We start from the raw sequence: 26,147 nt of genomic DNA, 5'->3' as shown, positions 1-26,147 counted from the left end.
GAATGGAATATGAGAAAATATTTGTAAACCACCTATCTGAGAAGGCATTAATAATCAAGATATACAAGGAACTCATACAATTCCATGGCAAAAAAACCAAAAAGAAAACATACAAACAAAAAAAGCAAAAATAAACAAAACCCAATCAAACATGAAGAAAAGATCTGAAAAGCCATTTGCCAAAGAAGATATACAAATGACCTATAAGTACATAAAAAGTTGCTCAACATCACTAATTCGTAGGGAAATCCAAATCAAAACCATAAGGAGATATCATCATCTGTTAGGATTATATTATCAAAAAGACAAGAGATAACAAATCCTGGAGTGGATGCAGAGAAAAGGAAACCTTTGTGTTGGAAATGTGAGCTGCTACAGTCACTAAGATAAACAAAATAGAAGTTCCTCAGGAAAATAGAAATAAAACTGCCATAGGATCCAGCAATAAATCCCATATCTGGGTATAGAGCCAAAGGAAATAAAGTTAATGAATCAAAGAGATAGCTGTACTCTTATGTTCATTACAGATTATTGACTAGCCAGGATGTGGAGACAATCTTAGTGTCCATAAACAGAGGGATGGATATAGAAATTGCAGTTTATATACAGTGACATATCATTCTCTCTTAAAAAAAAAAAAAGGAAATCCTGCCATTTTTGACAACATAGATGAAACTGGAGTCTTTACACAAAGTGACATAGACAAGAAAGACAAACAGTGCATGGTGTCAAGAAAGACAAACAGTGCATGGTGTCACTTATATATGGAATGTAAAAAAAATATTGTGTCCATGGAAACGGTAGGATGGCGGTTGTCATAGGCTGAGGGTTGTGGGAAACTGGCAGAAGGTTGTGAAATGGTACAAACTTTCAGTTTCATGAATAGGTCTGAGGACCTAATGTTTAACATGGTATCTACAGTTGATAATACTGTATTGTATAACTGCAATTTGCTAGGACAGTAGACCTTGAATGTTTTCACCCAAAAGGAAACAAAGAAAAGATATTATGTGAGTGATGACTTTGTTAATTAATTTGATTGGGGATTCCTTCCACAATGTACATGTATCAATATAACAAATCATGTTGTATATTTAAATATATTACTATTTTATTAGTCTGTTATACCTCAAGAAAGCTGAAAAAAAATAATATGCAATCCCCCACCCCAATCTTTCAAATGAGTTTTATAGTTCCTTCTGAAACTCTCTGCTGCTTGTCACTTGGTTTTTACACATATAAATTAAGAAAACTGAGACAATGGTCATTGTTGAAACACCCAACCTAATGCCATGTGAAGTTTTTAGAAAGCTTAATGCCAATTTTGACTCTCAATGGCTAGTATCTAATGTAATTCTGTAGCTGATGAGCTTGCTGAATGCTAAGGTGTCTGACACTTACAGACAGGCCATATTGTGGCTAGCTACCCTTTAATCAAAACTTGATTAATAAAAGCATTTAAATTCCCAAGCAACATGAATTGAAATGATTTCAGTTGAAGAATTGTTACCACTTCTTTTCGTTAATGGACTACAAGGTAAATGTGAGAAGAAAAACACCCGTATTTTGATATTATGCGATAAGCCTAAATAACTACCCATTTTTAGTGAGAAAAACTGCATGTTGAATTCAACAGCATTGTTAATTAGAACATGATTAAGGGCAAAGATAGTTCAAAATATAGTCATCACCTTGATAAATTAGAAAGGCTCATTATTACCTTCAGAGTTTAAATAATTTTGAATGTTTGGATTCTCAAACAGCAGGGATATCTCTCTTCACTCTTATTCTGAGTAAATCATTTATGTTCTATGAAGTATTTGCTTCTTTCTTTTCTTTTTTTTTTTTCACCCACTGAGGTAATATCCTTTGCTCTTTCAATATGAATATGTAAGTCCTGACCTCAGGTTCAAAGCTGGTAAAAAGTGAGAAGTGCTTAGGAATAAACAAACCTGGTTTACGTTGTCTGTAAATTTGAGGAATAATGGCTCACATCTACCCAGTGCCCACTAAATGTTTTACAATGTTGTCTCCCTGACTTCACATAACAACAATATGGGGTGGGCATTTAATGTCCCTTTCACAGATGAGAAGCCTGAATTTCACAGACAGGGAGCAAAATGTCAAAGGATACCGGAAGCTAAAATAGTGCAGCCATTCCACAAGAAACCTGTAATTCCTAGGTGGAAAAAGTATCACCCAGAAGACAAAACAGAGGCCCTGAGAAGCGTATATATTATGCTTTGTCTTTCAAAAAGGAATATGTATTTACATTTGCGTGTGGGTATGTGTCTGTGAATATGTGTGTGAGTGTGAATCAGTGTGGGGCAATTCAAATGTTGGAATCATTTTAAACATCCGAAATTCCAAAACTGACTTATATTTTCCTGAATGATAAATTATAGAAGCTTACTATTTTGTTTCTCTATTAACTCAGCAACGTTTTATGAGGGTATGTAGTTTGCAAATCATCTGATCTGGAGGTACAAATGATGTACAAAAGAGTACATTTTATGAAAATCTTTTTCTTTTAATTTTTTTTTATTTTTGCATAGAATAGCTGGAGTTTATGCCAGAGGTGCAGGGGGTGAGAGAATTCACTAGAGACAGAATGGGGAGCAGAACCAGCAGATTTTACTGAAATACACTGTTAAGGGAGCAGCGGGCAAGACAGGAGATTTGCTCCACATATGTGAGTTAGCTCTTTGGCTAGGGATCAAACTCAGGCTGTAGTTGTGACAGCGCTGAGACAATCACTAGGCACTAGGAAAGCTCCCATCTTATGAAAATCTTCATTTTTTAGAACTTGGAGTATTTTGATAATTTTACCATTGACACTTACAAAGTCATGATATAAAGTGAACCAACATTTACCTGGGAGTTGAGAGAATGGCTCCCAAGTGTTTAAAATTGTGTTTGAATCTCTTTCAATGTATTTGAGAAACGATGCTTTTCCTCTCCCACCTGATTAAGATCCTCCTGCAACTGGGATCATGTCTATTCCTCCTGGATTTTTTGGGTTGGTAGGAAAAGTCATCTGGTGACTTGTTCCCTCATGCTACAGGGCATAAGCATTGGCAGGTGGGTACTTCCCATTCAGGAAGCACCATTTCCACAATTAATCTTCTGACATGGCCAGCAAATAACGTTATTCTTCCACAATCATTTAGTTTTTGCTGATACACAGCTCTGTTTTCTAGGCTCTCTGTGCTACTATTTCACAAATCATAGTTGCTCTATCCTAAATCCAAGATTTGGGGCAATAAATAAAAAGTTTGCAATGGATTTAAGTATTGAGCCAAAGACAGGAAGGAACTGTTCTTTGAAGGCAGCACAGAGAATAGGCCTGAATTTGAATCCTGGCTCTGCTCTGTGACCTTGAGTATATTATGGTACTTCTTTGAGATTCAAATTTCTTATTTTAATATAGGGATAATGATATTACTTGTCTCTCAGGGTTGGCACGAGAATTAACTGAAGTAAGAAAGAAAAGAGCTTATCAAAGTGTTTGGTACATACTAGGAATACAAATGGCAAATAAAAACAGACAACCACCTTCCCTCTCCCCCAGCACTTGACTATCCCAGGCAACAACTAACAGAGATGAGACACAATGGAAAATAGACATAAACAGACATTTTGCTAGTTTGAGATTATTGTATAAATAGAATCATATTGTATATTAAAAAAGGCAAATACAGCAAGTAATATGAATGTATTTTGCTCTTACTATCACAATTACTCTTCCTCTGAATATCCCTACTTACTGTTTAGATCTCACTCCCTTTACTAATAGGATTCATAAGCTAGTAGATATAGTGAGGCTAATTATGCTTGTAGGGTATAGTAATAGAATTCATGTATAGCAATGAAATAATAATCTGAAAACTGAAAGCCCAGTTAATTGCCTAGGGAACTTTTTGTTGCCAAGTAACCAAACAGACTTTTTTCTTTTTCTGCCATTTAACTGTGTAAGGTCACTTTGTCCAAGCTGACCACAAAGCAAATTGCATGTGAAGAAATCCACTCTTTTGGCATTGGACATTCAGGAGAAGTAGTCTGAGTCATGTTTTTGGAGGATTATTTTAATTGACTTGTTTTGCATGGTGTGCTATGATCCTTGGTGGCTGGGTTAGGGCAACATCCAAGTCATTGGGGAGCTCTAATAAAGATCTAGATACCTTGGCACCATTCCAGGAGATCTGTCTTCAGTAAACGTAGGGTTGAGAATTTGTATACAAGTTTCCCAGCAATTCTAACATTCATTCAGGTCTGGGAACTGCCTATGATGCAATCATTTCGTGATGGCATGAAGGTGGCACAAATACTAGAAAGCTCTTGCTTGTGAGCAAATAAATAACCTCCAGTTATAACAAGTTTGTTTTCTTTCTGTTTAAAATATATATTTGTGACTATTCAGGAGCAGAAAAATGTTTTTATTATCCAAATCAAAACACAGCATGAGGTACTTTCCAATAAAATCAACTGTAGATTATACACAAGTCAAAATCATCTGCGTGTTTACTGAGTTCAAAATCCTTCCAGGCACCAGGAAAAAGTTTAATTTAAGATTTTAATCTTTCCACATATTATAGGGTTTCTGTAATGGATTTTGTGCATCAGAAACTAAAAGATTGACAGGTCTGGGTATTATAGATTTATTAACCATTGGTTACGTGGTCAGAGTTAGTATGTGAAATATTTCTATGATATCTCCCTATGCTGGGCTACAGTAAAGAATTTCTACAAAGCCTGAAGAATAGAAGAGAAAGGGGTACATTAAAAAAGGAAAAGTTGTGTTTTATTCCACAATGATTCTTCACTAAATGGAAATATTGTTCATTGAACATAAGCATATGGCATGGCATTCATTGAAAAGGTGACAAAATGATGGGCAATTTGAAAGAAATCTTAAAAATTGAGTAACACAATCCTGCAGTACACATTTTTATCATTCTGAAATTGGAAAGCCTGGGATCTAGCAAATGCTGGAGCAAATACATTGTCAAATGAACAATTAAAGGTAAAAGTCATCACCCCTGAATAACCATCACTAGCTATAGAACATCTACCGGAAGCAGATAATGTATTCCCATTATATAAATGACTTCTTTTCATCTTTCCAACAACCTCACATGTGGATTCTATCATTATCTCCATTTTACAGATGTTGATAACCAAGACTCAGAGGGAAAAGCTGAGCTAATATGTGTTACTACTGGGATAAGAAGCCTGGTTTTCTCATCTTACTTTGTTTGTCTTAAAAGAAAGAGGTTTTCAAATCCTTACTGAGTGTGAAGTGTCCACATTAGCAATGACAATTTATGGGTTTAATAGTGTTAAACTGACAGGTAGTTTGATGAACTATGGAACTTCCTGGTCACATGGATAGGAAATCAACATTGCTGATGAGTCTGGACTTTCCCTTATTATTATTTAAGAATTTGTATTGCTGGAGACCTGGACTGATTCTGAGAAATCTACAGTCAATAGGCTGAAAGTGGTCTCAGAATGACAATGTTTTGCCTCATTCTACTTTGCAGAGCAAAAAGACTACTACACTAAATGCATGCCAAAGAGAAATCTACTAAAAGGTCACAAGATAACAAGGTTATTTCATAAAAGTGGAAATTGGTTCCTTAGGGGGATGTGTAAGTTTGAATATTTACCCCAGAGAAGAATTGAGTTTTTGATATTAAGATACTAAGAACAGCACACAAAAATATCTATACTCCTAAAGTCTAGAAGAAAGGCAGTACTTTGTTATACATGCTGCACTAGCAATTATTCCTGCATCTTTGTTAAATTTAAGATGTTGTAAGGCCTCCCTGGTGGTGCAAGGGGTTAAGCACAGCACTGTGAAGCTCTCTGCAGCTTCTGTGGCACGAGTTAGATTCCACGCCTGCCAGGGAGCTACCCACATGGCGCTGCAGACCTCTCCTGACTCGTCCGCTGCTCCCTTCAGTAGTGTATTTCTGTAGATCCACCTGTTCTGCTCCCCACTCTCTCTGGTGAATCCTCTCAGCGCCCACACCTCTGGCCTGTACCTCAGTTCTTGGATGCATAAATAAATCTTAAAAAAATAAATTTAAGATGTTGCATATTTATTTTGAAACAAAGATGGATAAAATCATTTATATTTAATATCTTAGAGCAACTTAAATTTTTCTTTGCTTATCAAGCTCTTGAGAGCTTTTCTTCTGTTTGACCAAAATGCTTTTGTCTTTGATAGTGGATTATGACATCAGAAGGATGATGGCTTATGAGAACTTAGATTTTATATATTAGGCTTTGAATTATCTTTATGGCAATATTACCTGTTTTGATGGTCCAAAATAGTAATTAACCAATTATTTTCAGTTTTTCTTTGAACTGTGGCCAAACATATTCTGATAGGGACAATGGGGGTTTATTTCTATTTCATTATAAGATTAAATGAAAAAATAAAATCATATTTCTGAAGGTGTTTGACACCTTAATCAGTTTTAAACTTTAATGAAACAAAGACTATCTGTATATGGTCCTTATTTTAAATGACAGAGCCAGCAGATTTCACTATAATCCTCTTCCATAGGGCCTCCCCCAGTGGCGCAGCGGTTGAACGCCAGGCTGCGAAGCTGCCCGCAGCCTCTGCACCACTGGTTTGATCCCTGGCCACAGGGCAAGGGTCCCACATGGCGCAAAAGACCTCTCCTGCCACGCCTGCTCCTCCCCTCAGCAGTGTATTTCTTCAGTCTGCCTGTTCTGTTCCCTGCTCTGGGTCTGGTGAATTCTCTCACCCTCCCGCGCTTCTGACTGTACCCAGTGCTTGTATAAATAAATAAATAAATAAATAAATAAATCTTAAAACAAAAACAAACAAATAAATAAATCTTTTAAAAAAAATCCTCCTCCACAGTGTGAATACAATCAGGATTTACCCTAGCATGATGCTGGCATCAACATATAATAATGCACTATACCTCAAAAGCAACCCACTGGCGACAAATGGCTCGCTGGAGGCAATTAAGCCTCCATTGAATTAAGCTTAAACAAGTAAAGTTCAGCTGTCCAACCCAGTCGCAACACAAGACTCATGGGTAGAGTGGGCTATCATCCTTCTGAGAACTGCCCTCACTGATATAATACAGAGGGGATGATATAGGCCAATGACTCAATCAAGGGAGTCCCATAGAAATAAAAGTTCGAGACTATTCAGATCCTTATGACTTACCTCGGATATATATCAATAAGAAGGCAGGTTTGAAGGCTCTGCTTCTTGAAAGAAAGTATTGTGCTAGAAAAGTATATACATATCTAAACAGCTTTATCTACATCACTCTCTACACTGCATTTGTCTATATGCTGGAAGTGCACATGCTTATGCATTATACACTCAGGAATGGGTTTGGATAATTTTTTGTTTATATTTATTCAGGAGACAGAGTATGTCCTGATTTAATAAATTCACATTTCCAACTATATCTCTAGTGAATTTCCTCTAAGATGTTTCACACATACACACACACGCACCCGCATGCACACACAGACATCTGCATTTTATTTCTTTACCTGGTGAATTCCAAGCCACAAATATGGAGTAAGGTCCAATTACTGTGATATTATATGGCGGTTGGATTTCTTTAGGGGTGTGCATAGGTGTTTCCACAATATAACCATCTTTGGGACTGCTACCACTTCCAGTTGAGGCTTCCAACTTGTAAATGTATCTGTATTTAAAAAAGGAACAATCATGATAAATCAATTCACCACAGGAGACTTGAACAATGACTGCTGGCTTTTCTATCCATTGCTTAGTCCTAAATTTGTAACAAATTTAAAATCTTTGCTCCCTGCTCAGAAGCTTTGCCCCAAACTTGTAACTTCACAGGCACAAACTTTATTGCTCAAGTCAGTTTCTGCTGTACCTCATTTTATTTTTAACACTATTAGTTTGTAGCTTTTCTTGAAGATTGCTGGAAAGTCTTGCAGGATGCTGGTGGATTGTGGAGTGGAGGGTTCAAATGAATCTCCATTTCTAAATAGGCTGGAGTTCAGGACAATGTGTTTAGAGGAAGATGTTTCTAAATTGATCTGCTACTCTCTACAATAAAACTAAATTGATCTCTGCTCTCTGCAATAAAACATCTGTTGATCTAAAATGTATTTTGTCTCTGCTGAGAAATGAATGGGAATGAATTGCAAATATGTGAAACTTTCCCCCTTAAAACCACTCATGTCTATATATAGTGAGGCAAATAGAGAAAACATTATACCAGACGCAAAGGTAGCTGATGTTAAACAAAACTCTTTAAATCTCTTTTATAGCTAGTTTAGAAATGCATGTTTTTGCAAGTAATCTGATCATTTTTTAAAGTTAGATACTTTGTATGTTTTATATGTTTAAAAATTCTCACACTTTCATGTCAAATAGAAAATCAACTATTCAAATGTTTAAGGAATTTCACGTATTCTGAAGACTACTGTAATTATTTAGTACTTAGGACTCCAATGTCTGAAATGGATTAAAACGACTCATCAGCAAAGGAGTGGCTCATGAATGAATACACAAACCAATTTATTCACTATTATTTCAGTTGAAGCACACTCTTTTTCATCCCTGAAGTATCTAACTCTATGAGTGGAAAGGTTTTCATTGAGTTTACCGGCTGTCGGGCTTTAGGTTTTTATCAGTGAAGTTTTGGTCCTCACTATCTCCCAGAAAAACTGAGGTTCCATTACTACTCAACTGGTGTTGAGCAAAGAGACCACTGGGCTTTTCAAGCAGACTCCAATGTAACTCCACTGCTGTAGAATTGATGATGATGTGTCTGGGCGTCATCCAAACTCCTGGTAAAAATAACACAATAAAGGTTTATTGGTAGAAGAAAATAGCCACCTTAGAAGCACTACACAGACTGTGATATTTTTAATTTGTTGTTAAAAAATCTCAAAGTGAGCAAGACAAAATTACCTCTTTTTTTACTTTGAAGATGAAATAGATAATTGGGTATAAATGCATTTTTTAATGCTATATTTTCTTTTTGTATGACATACACAGTGGAATATTATTCAGCTATAATAAAAGGTGGAATTCTGCCATTAGCAAAACCTTCTAGATGGGTCTAGAGGGTATTATATTTGTGAAATCAGCCTGATGGAGAAAGGCAAACAGAGTATGATTTCACTTACATGTGGTATATGAGAAAACAAGCAACAGATGAACTAAAAAAACAACAACAACATAACAAAAATAACCTTTTGGACTCTAAGATTAAATCAGTAGTTACCCTAAGGGAAGGGGAGATGGAATTGGTACACTAGTTAAAAGGGGTCAATGGTATGATGAAGGGTAGGAATGGGCTTTCAGTGGTGACCTTTTTTTGATGAGTCCTTTTAATCCATTTCAGACATTGGAGTCCTAAGTACTAAAGAATTACATTAGTCTTTGGAAGACACGAAATTCCTTAAACATCTAAAAAGTTGATTTTCTATTTGACACAGACTAATTCTCAGCAGTGAACACCTGAAACTTATATAATGTTCTAATGATCAAAACTTAAAACATTCAAAACACAACTCTTGATTTTCCTTCTTCCAATCTATTCATCTCCCAGCCTATGCCTTTTCTTGTACAAAACAACAAGAAAAAAAGGGTCTTTGAAGCTTTTAGTATTCTTATCTCTAAATGTAATCTATCATAAATCCTGCAGATTTTACTCTGAATATCATTCTGTGTATCTTTATGAACCAGGTGTCATTCCTTTCTCTTATGGACTTCTGTTTGCCCCTCTAAATTGGTCTCTATGTTTTGAATGTTGCCTTTTTCTATATCATATTAATTTTTATAAAAGTATGTAATGTATATATGTAAGCTAGCATGATATTTATAAAACATACAGCCCCTTTGAATTTATTCATATAATGATTCCAGTTCCTTATGATTGATGGTTCTATGTTTTTCAGGGCTCTGATACCATTGTCTTCAATACTGATGAAGCTTCAGCCACATCAGACTCTTTTCCTAGAATGCTTTAAGCTCTTTCCTATATCCAGGCTTCTGCACTTCCACTGTCTGGAACACTTTTACTCATGTGAACATGGCATTTTTGTTTCTTACTCTCATAGATTAATTTGCTTGCAAATAACACCTCATCAGGGAGGTCTTATTTGACCACCTTCCCTAAATATAATGTCAACCCTATCCAAAGGGATCCCAAAAGAGTTCCTCTTGGTAATATGCCCTTTTCTATTCCTTCTTAACATCAGTGACATCATAAACATCTGTCTTTGATACTGCCTTTATTTTTATGTTATGACTGTATGGTCTGCTCCTTTCTCCTGTTTTAATATAAAGTCAACTCCATGCGGTTTGGGACAGTCTTTGTCTTATTTGTTAGTGTATCTTTATGCATAGCACACACCTAATAAATGTTGAATGAATACATTTACTGTAAATATAACTGCTAAAAATTACTATGTTAAGTACTCTAGGCAGTTCTAGGGAATGCAAAGATGTGGCTCATTCTTTCAAGGAGTTTGTCATGGCAGATAAAAGATAAATGTGTACACAAAAAACTGTCATTCAAGGTTAAACTTTCAAGTACTTTATAGGTACACAAATATATTGGTGGAGAACCTGAGGATGAATAAGCTCAAGCCTACCGTTCCCTACTGTCATCTAGGTACTCTGTATGCAGACATTATAACACTCCAGCTTTTAAAAACTCACTTCAGTACTAGGCTTCCCTAGCCAATAGTTTTTGGTTGATTGTATCTCCTATGTAAGTTACAAAGTAAAAGGTTACAGTTTCAACAGTTTTATAACAAAAAATTTCAGGACCTTCAAATTTATCAGCATCCCAAAAGGAATAAAGACAGATTTCCAAATGGCTCAAATTTAGTGATTTTTTTAGGAACAACTTATTTCTCAGAAGCAAGTAGTCCACTTTGTTCTGAAAGCTCTTCTCTGTTAGGCACATAGAAAAATCCACAAATCATGGTATATATTTATATCTGGGTTTCTCTGCCAACAGCTGCTAGATGACTTACCTAACTAATTAGAATTTTGACTTAAGGATGACATTAATTTGTTGATTTCAGTGATAAAGTATAAAGTCTTTACTCATAATCTGCTTCCTGCAGTCATGTTATTTTCACCTTGAAGGTTGCATTAAAAATCACCAAGATACTAACAAGGAAGACTATTGCTTAATTTTCAATTTGAACGAGTCAATACTGCCCCTGGACATGGAAGAGCTGATGAAAAAAGAAGACCTAAATAAGGGACCAGGAAAAAGACTAATTATAATAAAGTAAAAATCAAAATCAACAAGCAATTATAAACCAGAGACACACTATGGGGGTGGGAGGTAAGGAGGGGTTAGGTCAAAATAAGGGGTGGGGGGATTGTATGGGGATTATAACCCAGATGACAATGCCATACATTGTGCAAAAATGAAAAATGATGTAAAAATCATAAAATTAAAAAAAGCAACATTTTGGGCTTGCTTCAATTTTTCAACAAAAGTTGAGTTGCATGTATATAGAAGCTGGTGTCAGCTCTGTTGATAACAATTCTGAGTCCATCGGTGATTGATAGCATGAATTTGAAATGTATAAAGCATGAGTAAGTGCAGTGGTTTTACTTGCATAATGATATAGAGACACTGTTATCTTGGTAGTCACAAGAAATCTTTACAAGAGTAAAAGCCACCTTTGGTGAGACGCCTACTTATGTCCCCGGGGGAGAATGTGCCCTGCCCCCAGTTTTTCTTTGGTTGCATCAGAAAACCTGTTTTATATAATGGAAGGGGAGAGTTGAGGCAGTTCAAGGGAAAGAAATAGATGGTCCTGAGGGAAGTAACCTAGAAGGGGGTTGGGAGGTAGAGTAAGAGCAGGTAAACTTGCTGAGAGGTATCAGAGGGGAAGTTCAGAAGGAAATCTAAGTGGATCTCTTGCAATAATAGCTTCCCAATAAAAGGTAACATGTCTACTGGGTGTGTTTAAATTTATCTTGAGTGTCATGTAATATGACCCACTTCTCATGTCCTTATACATTTTCCTTCCAATAGAAGAAAAAAAAATGGGCTTCCCTGGCATGTAAGCACTGTGAAGCTGTCCGCAGCCACCGTAGCATGAGTTCGCTCCTAGGCCGGCCAGGGAGCTACCCACATGGCACAGCAGACCTCTCCTGTCTTGCCCGCTGCTCCCCTCAGAAGTGTATTTCAGTCAGTCTGCCTGTTGTGTTCCCCGCTCTGTCTCAGGTGAATCCTCTGATCTCCCCACCCCACACCTCTGGCCTGTACCCCAGTTCTTGTGTGCATAAATAAATCAATCTTTAAAAAAAATCAACACTTATCATGGATTAACTTTCTCCTGGATACTGGTGGAATTAATGGATGTCAGGAATGCATTAACTTCTGGACCATTAACTATTTGTTAATTATTTTCATCTGACACTATGCAATTGTGTTAGGTATTGTTGAAGTTGGACGAGAATATAATTCTTACCCATCAATGACCACATAACATCCTAGTGGATAAAGATGAATAAATACATATTTATCTACCAAGCTGCAGTCTGAATTTGTATTTTCCTCATAGAAAAGGGAAGCACAGTATTCTATTCAAACTCTTAAGACACTGGTAGGAAGACTGAGATGAATGGCAGTGGAGGTGGTCAGAGGGGAGACTGCCAGAAGTGGAAATCTGTGGGCTATGTCCTGAAAAAGTGGGAGCTCACTCAGTGAGGATGGAGGGGAAGGAAACCTAGCCTAAGTCCTGGAGTTAGGGGAAGCTTGCTGGAACGAGAATTACCTCACTGTGGCTGGTACATTAAATGTTTCTGGGAACAACCTGAAGACTTGACAGTTATCAGACAGAAGTTAAAACTTGAGGGCTCTATTTTGTTTTACTAAGAAGATGCCAATTTTTTCTTTTTAAGAAGAAAGTAGGATTTCATGGAGGTGACTGACTATATGAGATATGTTTATTTTGGTAAAAGGGGAAGATGAATTGGGATGGGGATTTGAGGGACAGAAAGAATGACTAGAAGTAGGGACATTGCTTGGGATTCAGGGAAATTATAGGGGTTTGAATTCAGGCAATACCAGAAAGAAAGGGAGAACACAGGAAAAATATCCTTAAGATTAAAATTAATAAAATAATATTTTCTTTTATAACTAATATTAATGTCTAAAATATTAATAAGATATTATCAAGAATGATAGTGCAATCTAAGTACAATCCAAGGAAAAGAGAATTAATGAGAACGTCACTTTCAGGGCTTAGGTGATGAGGTGGATACTTGAGAAAGGGAAAAATGAATAAAAGCAAGTTGGGGATTTGCAGTGTTGAAATACAGAGGTTGAATTATTTGAAAAACATCAAGATATAAACATCCAGTAGACCAGTGGATACAGAGGTCTTGAAACCAAGAGTTCAGTCTTTGTGGGAGCTGTTAAAATAGGCAGCTCTCAGCTTGCATTAGGAATTAAAGTCAGTTCATGAAATCTCCAAGGAAAACTGAGAGGTTACAAGTACAAAAGAGTGAGGGGGTGGTAAATCTAAAGGAACAGCAACAGTTAAAAGCAGAGCAGAGAAAGGAATCTGGAGTGAAACTGAGAAAGATGGGTCTTCTTTTCCACATTATCAATGCTGGAGGAAAGCAGCCTGCAATTTTGCATGATTGAACTCTAAAATGAATTAGAGCTTGCTGGCATGGCACCAGTTCTGAAAAGAGAGAGCAATAATCCAATTCAAACTCTTTCCACGATTTGACTAAAGGTACACAATTTTCTATGAGGACAAAATTGTAGAGAATTATGTCCAACTTATCAATGAGGTCATAATGTGCATGGACTTTTTTTTTTATTTTAAAGATTGAAAACAAGAAAGAAATCAGAAGAGCAAAGGAAGGCTTCTTTTAATTTTTCTCCACATTAGCACAGGATATTCAAATATTAGACGTTCAAACTGTGTTCAATTCACAGAAACAGGCATTTTAGAATTAGTTATATTTGGGTTACTAATTTAAAATGGCATATGCTTGTTTCCTCTTCACAGCAAAACAACAGAACTTGGTATTATTGCTGACTTGTTCCCTTGCAAGCCCAAGTTACAAAGCATACACAAATGGTATCTATCTAGCCATAAAATGGATACTAAATCCATATATCTTTTGCAGAGAAAAGCTCATTTAGTTTATTATTCCTCAGCACAGTTATTTGGGTTAAAGAAAGGTACATAAAGTTAAAAAAAGAAATCAAAGATAACATTTCTCATCTCACACTCCCCTGCACTGTTGAAAGCTATAATTTTTATGTCCTGAAAACTGAGCCCTTTCAAGAAATCTTGTTCAGAAAAGTGGGGAAATAGCTGCATATTTTCTAAGAATTTAAATATATGGATCAGATGAGTAAAGTGGAACAAGAGATTCCATTATTTTATCAGTTTTGAATTTTAGCCAAGCCTGGTTGATAGATCCTTTAAAAATTATCCATTATCATCAAAGTATCCATTTGATAGTTTACCTTTCCAAAAAATCCACTGCTGGTTTCTTCCTTTCAAAGGAGCACTATGCTTTTTGACATGAAACATTCTTTATATAGAAAACATCATTAGTGAATTCCTGGTGAGGAGCCATATGCACCATATGCGGAATTTTCCATTTTATTCCCCATTTACTGGTAGGAAGTTCAGGTCTAATATTCTGAGGTACAGCAATCCCTTCCATTAGAGGAGTAATGGACACACTGTTGAAGACTCTACAATGGTAATTAATATTATATTTCTGTTTAGAAATTTATTTATGCCTCTGTTTCCCCACAAGGAAAACAGACAGACAATAAAGATTAATAAAAGCAATAGTTGCTCACTAGTCCAAGCTTCCGAGCACATTTTTCTCCTAAAATTACATGATAACAGTCATGCCACTTTCCAGCCCATAGGCGAGCATTGTTATCAGTAGTGTATATGCTGCCAGAAATTTCCTATATAATTGTGTATAGAAATAAGTCTCATTTTTTATGCAAGTTTTTATACATCTAAGCTACCATACATTCAAGTGGTCTATAACTTCCTCTTTGAGGTATGCTCACCCTATTCTTTTAAAAGGATGCATAGGAGTCCATATGTGACTCTACCTGAACTTACATAATGATTCCCCTACCCTTGGACCTTTAGATTGCTTCCATTTGCCATTAAACAAAAACAGGGAACATGCTTCCTGAAACATTATGGTACATGGTCCCTTGGGCATTGTAGAAGTGTCCTTTTATGGCAGAGATAATGAAAATGAAAGCCCTTTGTCATAGGGAATTAATTTCAAATTTAGGTCTTGCCGATCTGCCCTGCCAGGTGATGGTCCCGCTGCATGTCCTCAAGCAGCATGTGATTGTACATCATCCCCATTGTTGGTTTGTCAAAACCCTTGATTCTCATGGTCCATTCTGAAGTCATCTGCCTGTAGCATCTTTCTGAATGTCCATATGGGGTAATCTCTCCCTCCTCAGAGAATTCTGTTCATTTGTTCTTTCTTACTGTCACAGTTCACACTATTCCTCCAGCTTTGGGTGCTTGTCCTCTCACTTCTACTTGAGTGCAAATTCTTTATTTTTATTTATACAATCACTGGGTACAGTCAGAAGTGCGGGAGGGTGAGAGAATTCACCAGAGCCAGAGCAGGGAAAAGAACAGGCAGATGGATGAAATACACTGCTGAGGGGAGCAGTGGGCGCAGCAGGAGAGGTCTGCGCGCCATGTGGGACCCTCGCCCCGCGGCGGCCAGGAATCAAACCGGTGCTGCAGAGGCTGCAAGCAGCTTCGCAACCCAGCGCTCAACTGCTGTGCCACTGGGGAGGCCCTTGAGTGCAAATTCTTGGGGGCAGCAGATATCTTGGTCAACTTCAGCAATGAGCATGCGTTTGTTATACATGAGGCATGTTGGAAATATTAAATGCTTGTTTTTTGAGGAATTTTCCAATCAAATATGTAATAGGTTTTTTTTTTTTTTAAACAGAAAATGAAGTCTATAAAAGGCTAAAAGAATTGAAAGCACACTTTACCTTGGGAGTTTATAGTTTAACCAAACTGGAAGAATGGTGACCTAGAATGCTATTTTATTTTTATCTATTAACTTTATTTCTTCCTCCTTGTTTGCTAGAAAAGAGCTTATAGAGTTCACTTTTAAATGCCACATGAAAACTTCTCCCAAATCATGGGTATTTTTTAATTACCTTGAGGGGCTGCCTGCAGTGTCTGACCTAGAAAAGGCTCGCTTGAAGCACATCCAGCAGATGTACAAGCTGTAAGAGTGAAGCTGTAGTTGGTGAATGGCTGGAGACCTAGAAAGAGCAAACAAGAAATAAAGTGCAACTTGAGAGGATTATTTATTATCAATTAAGCACCAGAAGTAACATGCAGAGTTGAAGATACGATATCCAAAAATTCTAAAAGCAGAAAACATTGTAAAGGGATAGGAGTTTCATAAGCAGTTCGGTATTAATAGACATTCCATTTATCACTGATGAAGTAATACATTCTCAGCTTTAGAAGAGATCTTCAGCTTCACACAATCCATCCACCCATTTTCCTCTTGACAACCCTGTACAAGATGTCACTCAGGAGGCGTCCTACTACACCAGGGGACTACTGCATCTCCCACCCTGCCCATCCATCTTCAGAGAGTACCAAAGTGCTCCTGATTTTGTTGGAAAGTTCTACCTTATGTTGTGATGAACTTTTTCTATCACTCCCACCCCAGGGACATATAAAATGAATCTAATTTCTTTTCCACATGACAGTTCTTCAAATACTTGTAGACAGTTATCAATTCCTCCCACCCCAGACTTGTCTTCTCCAGGGTAACTATTCCACTTTCAGCAACTGCTTCTTATATCAACAGGGTGGGAGAAAAAATTCAGATTCAACATTTTTTAGCCTCAAGCCATATCCAGTTCATATTAACACCGACCAAGCTGAGTTCTTTCTCCCCTGCCCCCTTTTTTTAAGCTTTGTACCACCTCATCACATAAGTCCATAGTGATAGCCCACACTTCAGTCATATTTTTGGGGGCAGGTTGGTTTTATCGTTATACATAATTTGTGATGGGATAGTGTTTATTACTTCATATGTATTCAGAATATAATACAGCAAAGTGATTGCTCAATAAATTTTTGGAGAAAAAAAGAATGATAATCCAAGTCCATTTGTATTCCTGGACATCACCAGTATAGGGCAAATGAGATTGGACAAGTTACTTAGCTTCTCTTTGCCTCAATCTACCAATCTGGAGAATGGGAAGTCCTAGTTTCTAAGGGTGACAAGATTAAGTTGGTTACTTACAGCAGTCACCAGAAACAGTTATAAGGCTTGACAATATTCAACAAGGAGTATCATTTCTTGTCTTGATTCTTTGAAAGTTCAAACAAAGACAAAGCTTTAAAAAATAAACAAAGGACTTAGTCTATGTGTCAAATAATTGGGCTGAGATGTAACGTGGACCCACTGAGGAGTCTACTATTTTTTCATAAAGATTTGAAATGTATCTGTACTTCCGTAAGAGGAAGAGTGAAAGGAAAACTTGGAGCCAGTGGGTGGTACTTAAAGCCAACTCAATGATAAAAGGTGGAACTTTCTGGACTCTCCCCAAGTTCCTTGAATGGGGGCTGGAGGATGTAGGGGTAGAGCGGAGCCACCACGACCATGTAGAATTGAACAAGACTGAGCATAAGAGGACCAGTTTTTGGTTTTTTTTTTTTTTTTTTGGTGGGGGGTTGGAGAGGTGGCTTCTGATTGCTCCCTGGTCTCTGCTCAGCTGACACTACCTCTGGGTAGGACAGGTGAGATTTGCTCACATTTTCTTCTCCTTTCCCTAGGCTCTTTTCTAACACCATATGTAAATAAATAATTTTACTTTTTTTGTTTCTGTCTCTCTGCTTTTGGGTCTTTTCCTGAATAAAGTGGGCATGTGAGGACCCAAATTGGGTCATCTCCTTTCCACCAGGTTTGCCCTATAACAATTTTGGAGGGGTGACTTCCTCCAGATAGGTCAGGTGCCATTGTCACGTTAGGTGGATTTCTGCCCAAATGCTTTTTAAAGATTTTGCGCATTCTATCTAGACACTATACCCAGCACTTTTTAATCCCTGTAGAGGGCAGGAAAGGACACAGAACAGGTTTTCTGATCCAGAAGACCAGGTAAAGGAGGAGTCCTGGAGCCCTCGGTAGCTTTTGCAGGCTTTTATTGGGATTTACCAGGTACATGGCTGATAGGGGTGCTGGGTGGTGGCTAGGAGGCTGGCAGGCCTCCCAGCCCCAGCAAGTCTTCACTCTATCTGGGCTCTCTGGCCTTCTCTCGCGTTCTCTCTGCTTCTCTTATGGTTCTGCTTCTGCTTCTCTGCTTCTGCTGGCGTCCCCGTGATGCCGCCCTTAAAAGCCCAGTCTTAGCCCAGGTAAATCCCATCTACCTATACCCACACCCTATTCCAGGTGCCAGCCATTGGGCATGCATTTGGGACCACAGGGTTCCGTCATGTATCCTAATGGCGGGAGGGTAGAAAAGCCCACTACTTTTTACCTTACCCTACAATCCCCCAAATTACTTTCTTCCCTCATGACTTTCGACACCCTCTGAATTTTGATTGTATGCTTATTTATGTTTGTCTTGCCCTCTATGATATAAGTTCTAAATGAGCAAAGGCTTTGTCTTGACCACCACTGTATACTTCCAATGATGAAGGATACAAAGGAGATGCTTTTCAATGAATGAGAAAGTTAATTACAGGGCTGCCCCATAACTGAGCAGTGGTCTGGGCTCTGTGGTGAGGTGACACTGCTCTGTAGCTGGAGCTGCTCAGGGAATCGGCTTCACAGCTCTCTGCATTTCCTTATCAATTTAGAGACAAGATGCAGATACTTATTTGATTATAATCTTCCATTTGGTTGCTATGGAGGATTTACATAATTTTGATATTCACCTGATTTACAGATGGGGACAATGATGAACAATCTAAGCCAGGCCTGAGCTACATATGTTTGATAAAAGTTTAGGGGAAATATTACAGATTATAACACAGAAAAGAAAACAGAGGAAAACATTCAAGACTGAAGGTCAGAGATAGCAAGTTGATATAGCCTGATATCCCCCCTTTGCTCCCACCACTGTAAAAGGGAGTCTTGACCCTTGTAAGCCATTTATATCTGAATATCTTTCACTCTTGTTTGGAATATAAGCCCTTTGAAAGTAAGGATGATATTTTCAAATTTTTTTTTTGGTGATTTTTTTCCCAATAGTGTCAATTTCAGGGGCTCAATATTTGCTAAATATTGTTCAAAAGAGAGCCAAACCACAGAAGTGCTCCCTAAGGAGGGAGGGGTTTTGAGGCTATGATGTCTCTCACAGGTGGGATCTGACCAAGTAGGTCTTTCCTCATAATTCCATAGGATTCCTGTCCAAAGCACCCATTTCACTGAGTAGGAGAATCTTCTCTGGTTACAGAAATTATTAAAATAATGACAATATTAATTTTTATTTATGAACAATCATTTCTACATTTTAAAATGGATGCCTGACTTAAGAATAACTGGTAAAAAATGAAGCAATGCTGGATTTTTCTCTGTAATATTCTGTCTGGTCTGGTTTCAAATACACAGTGACTGCTAAAAGAACATTTTGGCATGGGTAGCAGGGAAAGAAGAGAAAACTCACTCTCACAGACTCACACTCACTTCTCTGAGAGGTGTGCACTAGTTTGATGAGAGGATTGAGGGTATTTGCAATGATAGTAGCTAAAAGGAAATTTTGCATACATATAATAGGTGAAACACTACATGATGGGCACATCAAAGACATCTTTACAGACACATCACCCAAAGCAGTGATAGTGAAGGCAAGATAAACAGCTGGGACTACATCAAATTAAAGAGCTTCTGCACAGCAAAAGAGACAATAACAAAAACAAAGAGAAACCCCACCGACTGGGAGAACATTTTTACACACAACGCTAATGATAAAGGACTGATCACAAAAGTCTACAAAGAGCTGATGAGACTCATCAAAAACAAAGAAAATAATCCAGTCAAAAAATGGGCAGAAGAGCTAAAAAGAAACTTCTCTGAAGAGGAAATGCATCTTACACCAGTGAGAATGGCACATATTAAAAAAACTAGCAACAACAAATGTTGGCGAGGTTGAGGAGAAAAAGGAACTCTCCTGCACTGTTGGTGGGAATGCAAACTGGTCCAACCACTATGGAGAGCTGTGTGGAGATTTCTTGACCTACTAAACATAGACTTCCATATGATCCAGCAATTCCACTCCTAGGTATTTACCCAAAGGACACAGAAACATCAATTCCAAAGAGCACCTGCACCCCTATGTTTATAACAACACTATTTACAATAGCTAAGCTTTGGAAACAACCCAAATGCTCAAAAATAGATGACTGGATCAAGAAGATGTGGTACATATATACCATGGAATAGTACTCAGCATTCAAAAACGATAAACACATGCAATTTGCAGCAACATGGATGGCGCTGGAAGGGATCACGCTCAGAGAAATAAGGCAGAAAGAAAAAGAAAAATACCAGATGGTATCACTCATAGCAGGAATCTAGAAAACTTACATAAGGGACCAGGAAAAAGAATAACTATAAGAAAGAAAATATCAAAATCAACAAACAACTATGAACCAGAGACACTATATGGGGGGTGGGGGGGAGGGGAGGGATTGGGGTCAAAATAAGGGGGTTGTAATAGTATGGGGAATATAAAAATAAAATTTAAATTAAAAAAAGGAAATTTTGCATATATAAATATATATTGTCCTTTCTTCACAAAAACTTTCTGAAGGTACTTGACTTGGATCCATTACTCAGTTGATAATATCCCCTACTTCAGGGAGTTCTCACCTGAACTACGACCAGAACAGGAGTTATCATTCCTCTCAAGGCAGAAAATCAAAATCGAGGCCCAGAGAGCCAAGTACTCACACAGTGAAAGGGTGGAGGAGTTGGGTGGGACATAGCCAGGACTTATACGCCAAGCCCTGCACCCCATCATATAAGAGCGACCATCAGAGACACATTTCAATAACAACCTTCCCTTTGAAGATTAAACAACCTCTGAAAGATGTAAACATGATGGAAACCATGCTAGCCATGTTTAAAATAAAAATATATGTGGAAAGAATTTTGTTCAGACATCAAGTCAACATAAAAAAGTAAAACCCAAACCCAAAGTCAGGGTGTTTTGATGTGGCTCCAATTTTACTCCTTTTTTCAATGGGCTCTGCACACTAATTATATTTTATGAAAATGGCAGGTGTTTTCAAGTTGTTAGATTACATAAATACCATATTAGCTAAAGGCTAGTGGGCCCTGACTTCTTGCGGGCCTTCTTCTGGATCCTTGAGGGGTACTAACCCATTCCAAGTACTCTCTAACTCCCTGAGGCATGTGATGGTATCTGTTCATTTTACAGCTAATGTAGTTAAGATGCAGACAGTTACAGAGCACCACCATGATCGTGGACAAGGAAAGGGGAGGCTGGGAGAGAAGTCTGGGCAGTTGGGCTGGGAAGTGTGGCCCAGAGCAATCGGGTGAGGCTTCTGCTCTTTACAGGGGAAAGGATGACAGAGACGGCTCAAAGCCTCCCGGACACACACAATATAGGTAGGAATGTATACATCATTCTTTCCATTTTGAGTATTAGCACATGTCAAGCTGGGGGCGGACAGCAGGGCTGTTAAGAGACCTGGTTTTCAGTTAGACTGTCTGGGGTCCCGTCCTTACCCACAACTTATAAACTAGGACCACAGGCAAGTTTTCTTACCTCTAGGTGCCTCAGTTTCCATATCTGAAAACTGAGGGTGTCATCATGCCTTGGATCTAAGCCCTCGGCTGGCTGGTTCTGCCCCCTTCAGAATTCCTTGCTTCCATAAAATAAACCGAAGGAGGCTCAGCCAACAGAAACTTTCCTCATTGATGACGGAATGGAGAGGGATGGTGAGCTTTCACATAGAAGATAACTTCTCCCTGAGCCTTGGGCTATAGGACCCTTTGTGGGCAAAAAAACTGCATTTATGGGCCTGGGATAGGGCTCCTGTGATTCATGCACACATGACTTCTTTTTGCACTCGACATCTTTGCACATGAGTCTTTTTGCATACCCTACTCCATTTCCATCGTGAGGATGTCTGATTTGGCATGGTCCTGAGGTTACTAGCATCTTGCCTTGGTTCCTTTAAACAAGTGGAGCTCTGGGCGGGGGACATGGCCCCTGGAGTAGGTGGGTCTTCCCTTTGGTGACAATGGTATGCTAGTCAAGGCTGCTTAATTGGGCTACAGACTGAGGGAAGATCATGCTTGCATCCACTACTTTGTGCCATTTCTTAGGTTTTATATTTTTCATTCTGGGAGAGAATTGGATGACTTACAGGCTTGGTTCAGATCACCTGTAAGGAAAGCATGGACTGCCCTCAAGCTTCAGTGATTTAAATGAACTGGATGGCCTTTTTTATCTATGTCCCCGTAAAACTCAATAAAAGCAGCACATTTCAACAGGAATTTGCTGTCATTTTAACTAAGTCTCTATTGGTAGTTCTTGAAATGAGATCTGTATGAAATATTAGCAACAGGCAATGAAAAGGGCACACCAATTGAAAACTACTCATGAATTGATCAGAATGAGAAGGGGGGAAATAAAGAGGCGTCTCAAAGGAACAGTTCTGACTGTAACTTAATCCTGGAGTGGAAGAGTAGAAGGAGAAAAGAAAACATCATTCAAGTGCTCAGCATCGAATTAAAAGAGTAGGAAATAGAAGTTGTAGAGAAGAGAAAGGCAAATGCATGGAGAAAAGCCAAGTATTTAACATTTTAGTGTAGTGGAGATTAGTGTGGCTGCAAATTACCTGAATTTCCCTACAGGGAATCATGTTCTCTTTTAAAGGAAAGAGCATACTATAACCAAACTCATTATAATTACACTTGCAAGTAGCATTACATTCAAGAGTAAATGTGTGTTAAAAAGGATCGCAACAACTCTGCCCATGGATCATAAAAATATGATTTGGAAACGAAACCTGGCCTTATGTAAGTTATATTTGATCTACTCTAAAAAAGAACAGCTTTATTCTAATCTTTAATTTACAGATAAATAGTCAGGAAAAGGCATAGTGTCCTTTATAATTTCAGATAGTAAGAGCTATGTCACAGCAGTCACCCACTTATTCTATTGGCTATGATGGGGAAGATCAGGATGCATCAGGATTCGCATGTACTTTAGATACATGCGATTGCATGTGAAGATCTGGATGTTCAGAAAAGATACACCAAGACATCACGGAACCAAATTAGTAACATCTACAGTATATTTAATTTCTGATTTGTTTTACAAAAAACTGATTAGAAAATATTTGAGGGGTTCACATACTAGGATCACCCAATACAATCTCAACAATTCTCCATGGACTTAGTCAATTTCTTGTTCCATTATAGGCAACCATTGGCACTGTCTATTTCATGTCTCTATGCTTTAAATATGGATATGTTATAGGACCTGGATATCAAAACAAAGGCTTTCTTGTATTTCAAATGTTTATAAGACAATGCAATACTTTCAGCTCTGACTACTTGCTACAGGCTTATTTGCATTCTTAATTTTGTATTTTAGTGAGGTTCTGCATGTGACTTAGGCTCTCCTTCCCCAATAGGAAGTGCTTCCGAGAAGAAGTATTTGACAGATTCTATTACCAAATACAGACCAGCATGAAGACTACTGATAGGATAGTTGGAGCCCAGGGGAGAAAGTTACTATACCCCACCTTGATTTTTTTTGAGACTGGAAGGATGAATAAATTAACATCAGACAGATCAGTAGGAGAAAAGCCCAAAATTTAGTAACATGCCTATGAAGAATTTACATGGCTATAAATTCAAGAAAATTGGGGTGAACCACCCCAAAATTGGGGTGTCAAGGAGAGAGGAGGGGGGAGACTTCACATGACAAGGAGAGGGTTACTTCATCCTTTCACTCTGTGGGTAAAGATGAGAGTCTCAGGACATTGTCACTGGTAAACTGATACCTGAGTAATAGGTCACAACAATAAGGGGGTGCAGTGATTGCTTCTTTGACTAGGAAAAGGGAAACTGAGAAATGGACAAATCTTCTCGTAGCCTCTAGGGCCTTCCCTTTTCTTAATTTAAAATAATCTGCACTCTTCAAAGAATTAGGCTCACAGGTCCTTCAGTTCCTACAGCAAGGTTGACACTGAAGGAGGTCTACCCTATGCATGTGGAGAAATCCCTGTCAACCCTTTAGGGGAGAATGATCCCACACTGCTGATGTTGGTAACACTGTCAGGGTAAACAGCTTTCCTCTCTGCGGTTTGGTTGGACTAGACCAAGACCTCTATTTGTCTACATTTTCAGGCAGTTTTCCTCTCGAGAAGTAAAATGTGGCTTCAGGTGGCAGCAAAGTGAGATACTGGTCACATGTCTGAGGAGACACACCTCGCAGAGGGGCAGGGTAGTCTCGGGCCATTGGGACAGAGCAGAGGAAGTGATGTCCAGGATATGTGTCTTGGAATGTCTGGGGTTCCTGGGAGCAGTTTTTTCTTTAAATATTAGTGTCTAGGCAACTGCTGTCTATAAATCTTTGGCTATAATACTGTATCCATAAAAATGGGCAAAGAAAGAAACAGTGGTTGATTCTTTTTTTTTCTTGGCAGGTAGTCACACACATAGTTTCCCTCAGAGTTGGCAAAATGAAAATTAATTGAATTCTCATATCTCCATTCACATGTCCCCTGCCTGGTGGCGGTAGCCAGACTTTGGTGGGGAAAATGCAGCTTTGTGCTCACACACAACCGTAGAAGCATCTTCGAAGCTGTTCCGAGGTTGCGCTTGCCATCCTGTCTTCCAGTTTTCTTTCTGTCTGCTTCAATTAAAGAAATATACTGCCAATAAATCCAGATGGCCAGAGGTCAGGATGGCTTCCTGGGGTCAACCTGAGCTGTCACGCAAGGCCCCAGGGTAGAGGCTCCGGGCTTGACTCAAAATTCTGCCCTCACTGTCTTGAAATTCTGAATGATTTCTGAGCTAGGATCCCCATATTTTCATTTTGTTCTAGGCCCTTCCATATATGTAACCCATCCTGTCTGAGACTGATTCAGGTGTATTTAACAATGTGGTTTTTATATCCAGCTGACATAGATATAATCATTCAGATACTCATTTGCTGTTTATTAATTTCATGAATAATTTTGAACACAATAATTCTTAAGAACTGCAATCCCTATCGCAGAATAGGAGATACAACGGCAAACAGGAAGCATTGTCTCTGCCCTTAAAAAGCTTTACTTACTAATAAAGAACAGAGATGAGGAAAAAGAACATTGCCATAAAGTATAATTGCCAGGAGAGCAAGTGCAGGATCTTCTGGGGACACAGAGTTATCAAAACATAAAATTCCTTTAAAAGTAATTTTTTTAAATAATTATAAAGAAAATTGTACAAAGCAATTCCTTTATAAAGAAATCACATTTTGTGATATTAGTGGTCAAACTACATTCTCTTTTTTATCAAAAGGGACACGTAGACTATCTATCTGTTTCAGCACATTTTCAGCTCCAGCCTGCACTGCTAGGGCTTGTGCTATTTTAGCACAGAAGGTTTTCAGGAGGTTCTAAGAACAGTGGAAAGGAGGCCGATTCTTCTCTCCTTGCTAACTTAATGCTGGCAGGCCTTCCCTTGTAAAATGCAACCATGAACAATTTTTCATGAATTATTTTGAAAACACCTCCTCGAGAGTGAAGACACCTCAGCCCTTATCTGAACTGCTAGAGAGGCCTTGCTCAATTCATTTTGCTCTTGGTGGCCCTCCTGATGGAGTTAATCCTCCACCCCAGGGCCCACGTTAGGAGGCTGATGTAGAAGGTGGTGGTCACCAAAAATGAAACAATGCCACCACTGCCATCTCCATTGTTCTGTGTGGGTAGGTGGCCATGTTTAGTAATAAACGACAGGAAGAGGTCTTTTATTGACAAGCTGCCATGCGCTGTTTGCATTAGCGAATATGAGAAGATGATGGCAGCTCTCCCCGTGGTATTCGGCTCAGTGAGATAGCAGAGAATGCTTCAGTTTACTTAAAGCATTGATAACA

General features: G+C 38.3%; 1 protein-coding gene across 1 annotated transcript in view; it reads right to left on the bottom strand.

Moving 5' to 3' along the window:
• USH2A (usherin) overlaps positions 1 to 26,147 on the bottom strand; it is a gene marked incomplete at both ends in the record, with an annotated part of 619,110 nt that overhangs the window by 104,186 nt on the left and 488,777 nt on the right. Inside the window, 3 exon segments of the mRNA XM_084245562.1 lie at positions 7,552 to 7,709; positions 8,646 to 8,829; positions 16,218 to 16,325. Coding sequence (XP_084101688.1) covers positions 7,552 to 7,709; positions 8,646 to 8,829; positions 16,218 to 16,325 — 450 coding nt within the window.

Source organism: Talpa europaea (assembly GCF_964194135.1).
Source record: "Talpa europaea genome assembly, chromosome: 10".
Lineage (NCBI taxonomy): Eukaryota > Metazoa > Chordata > Mammalia > Eulipotyphla > Talpidae > Talpa > Talpa europaea.
This window is presented reverse-complemented; position numbering and strand designations above follow the sequence as displayed.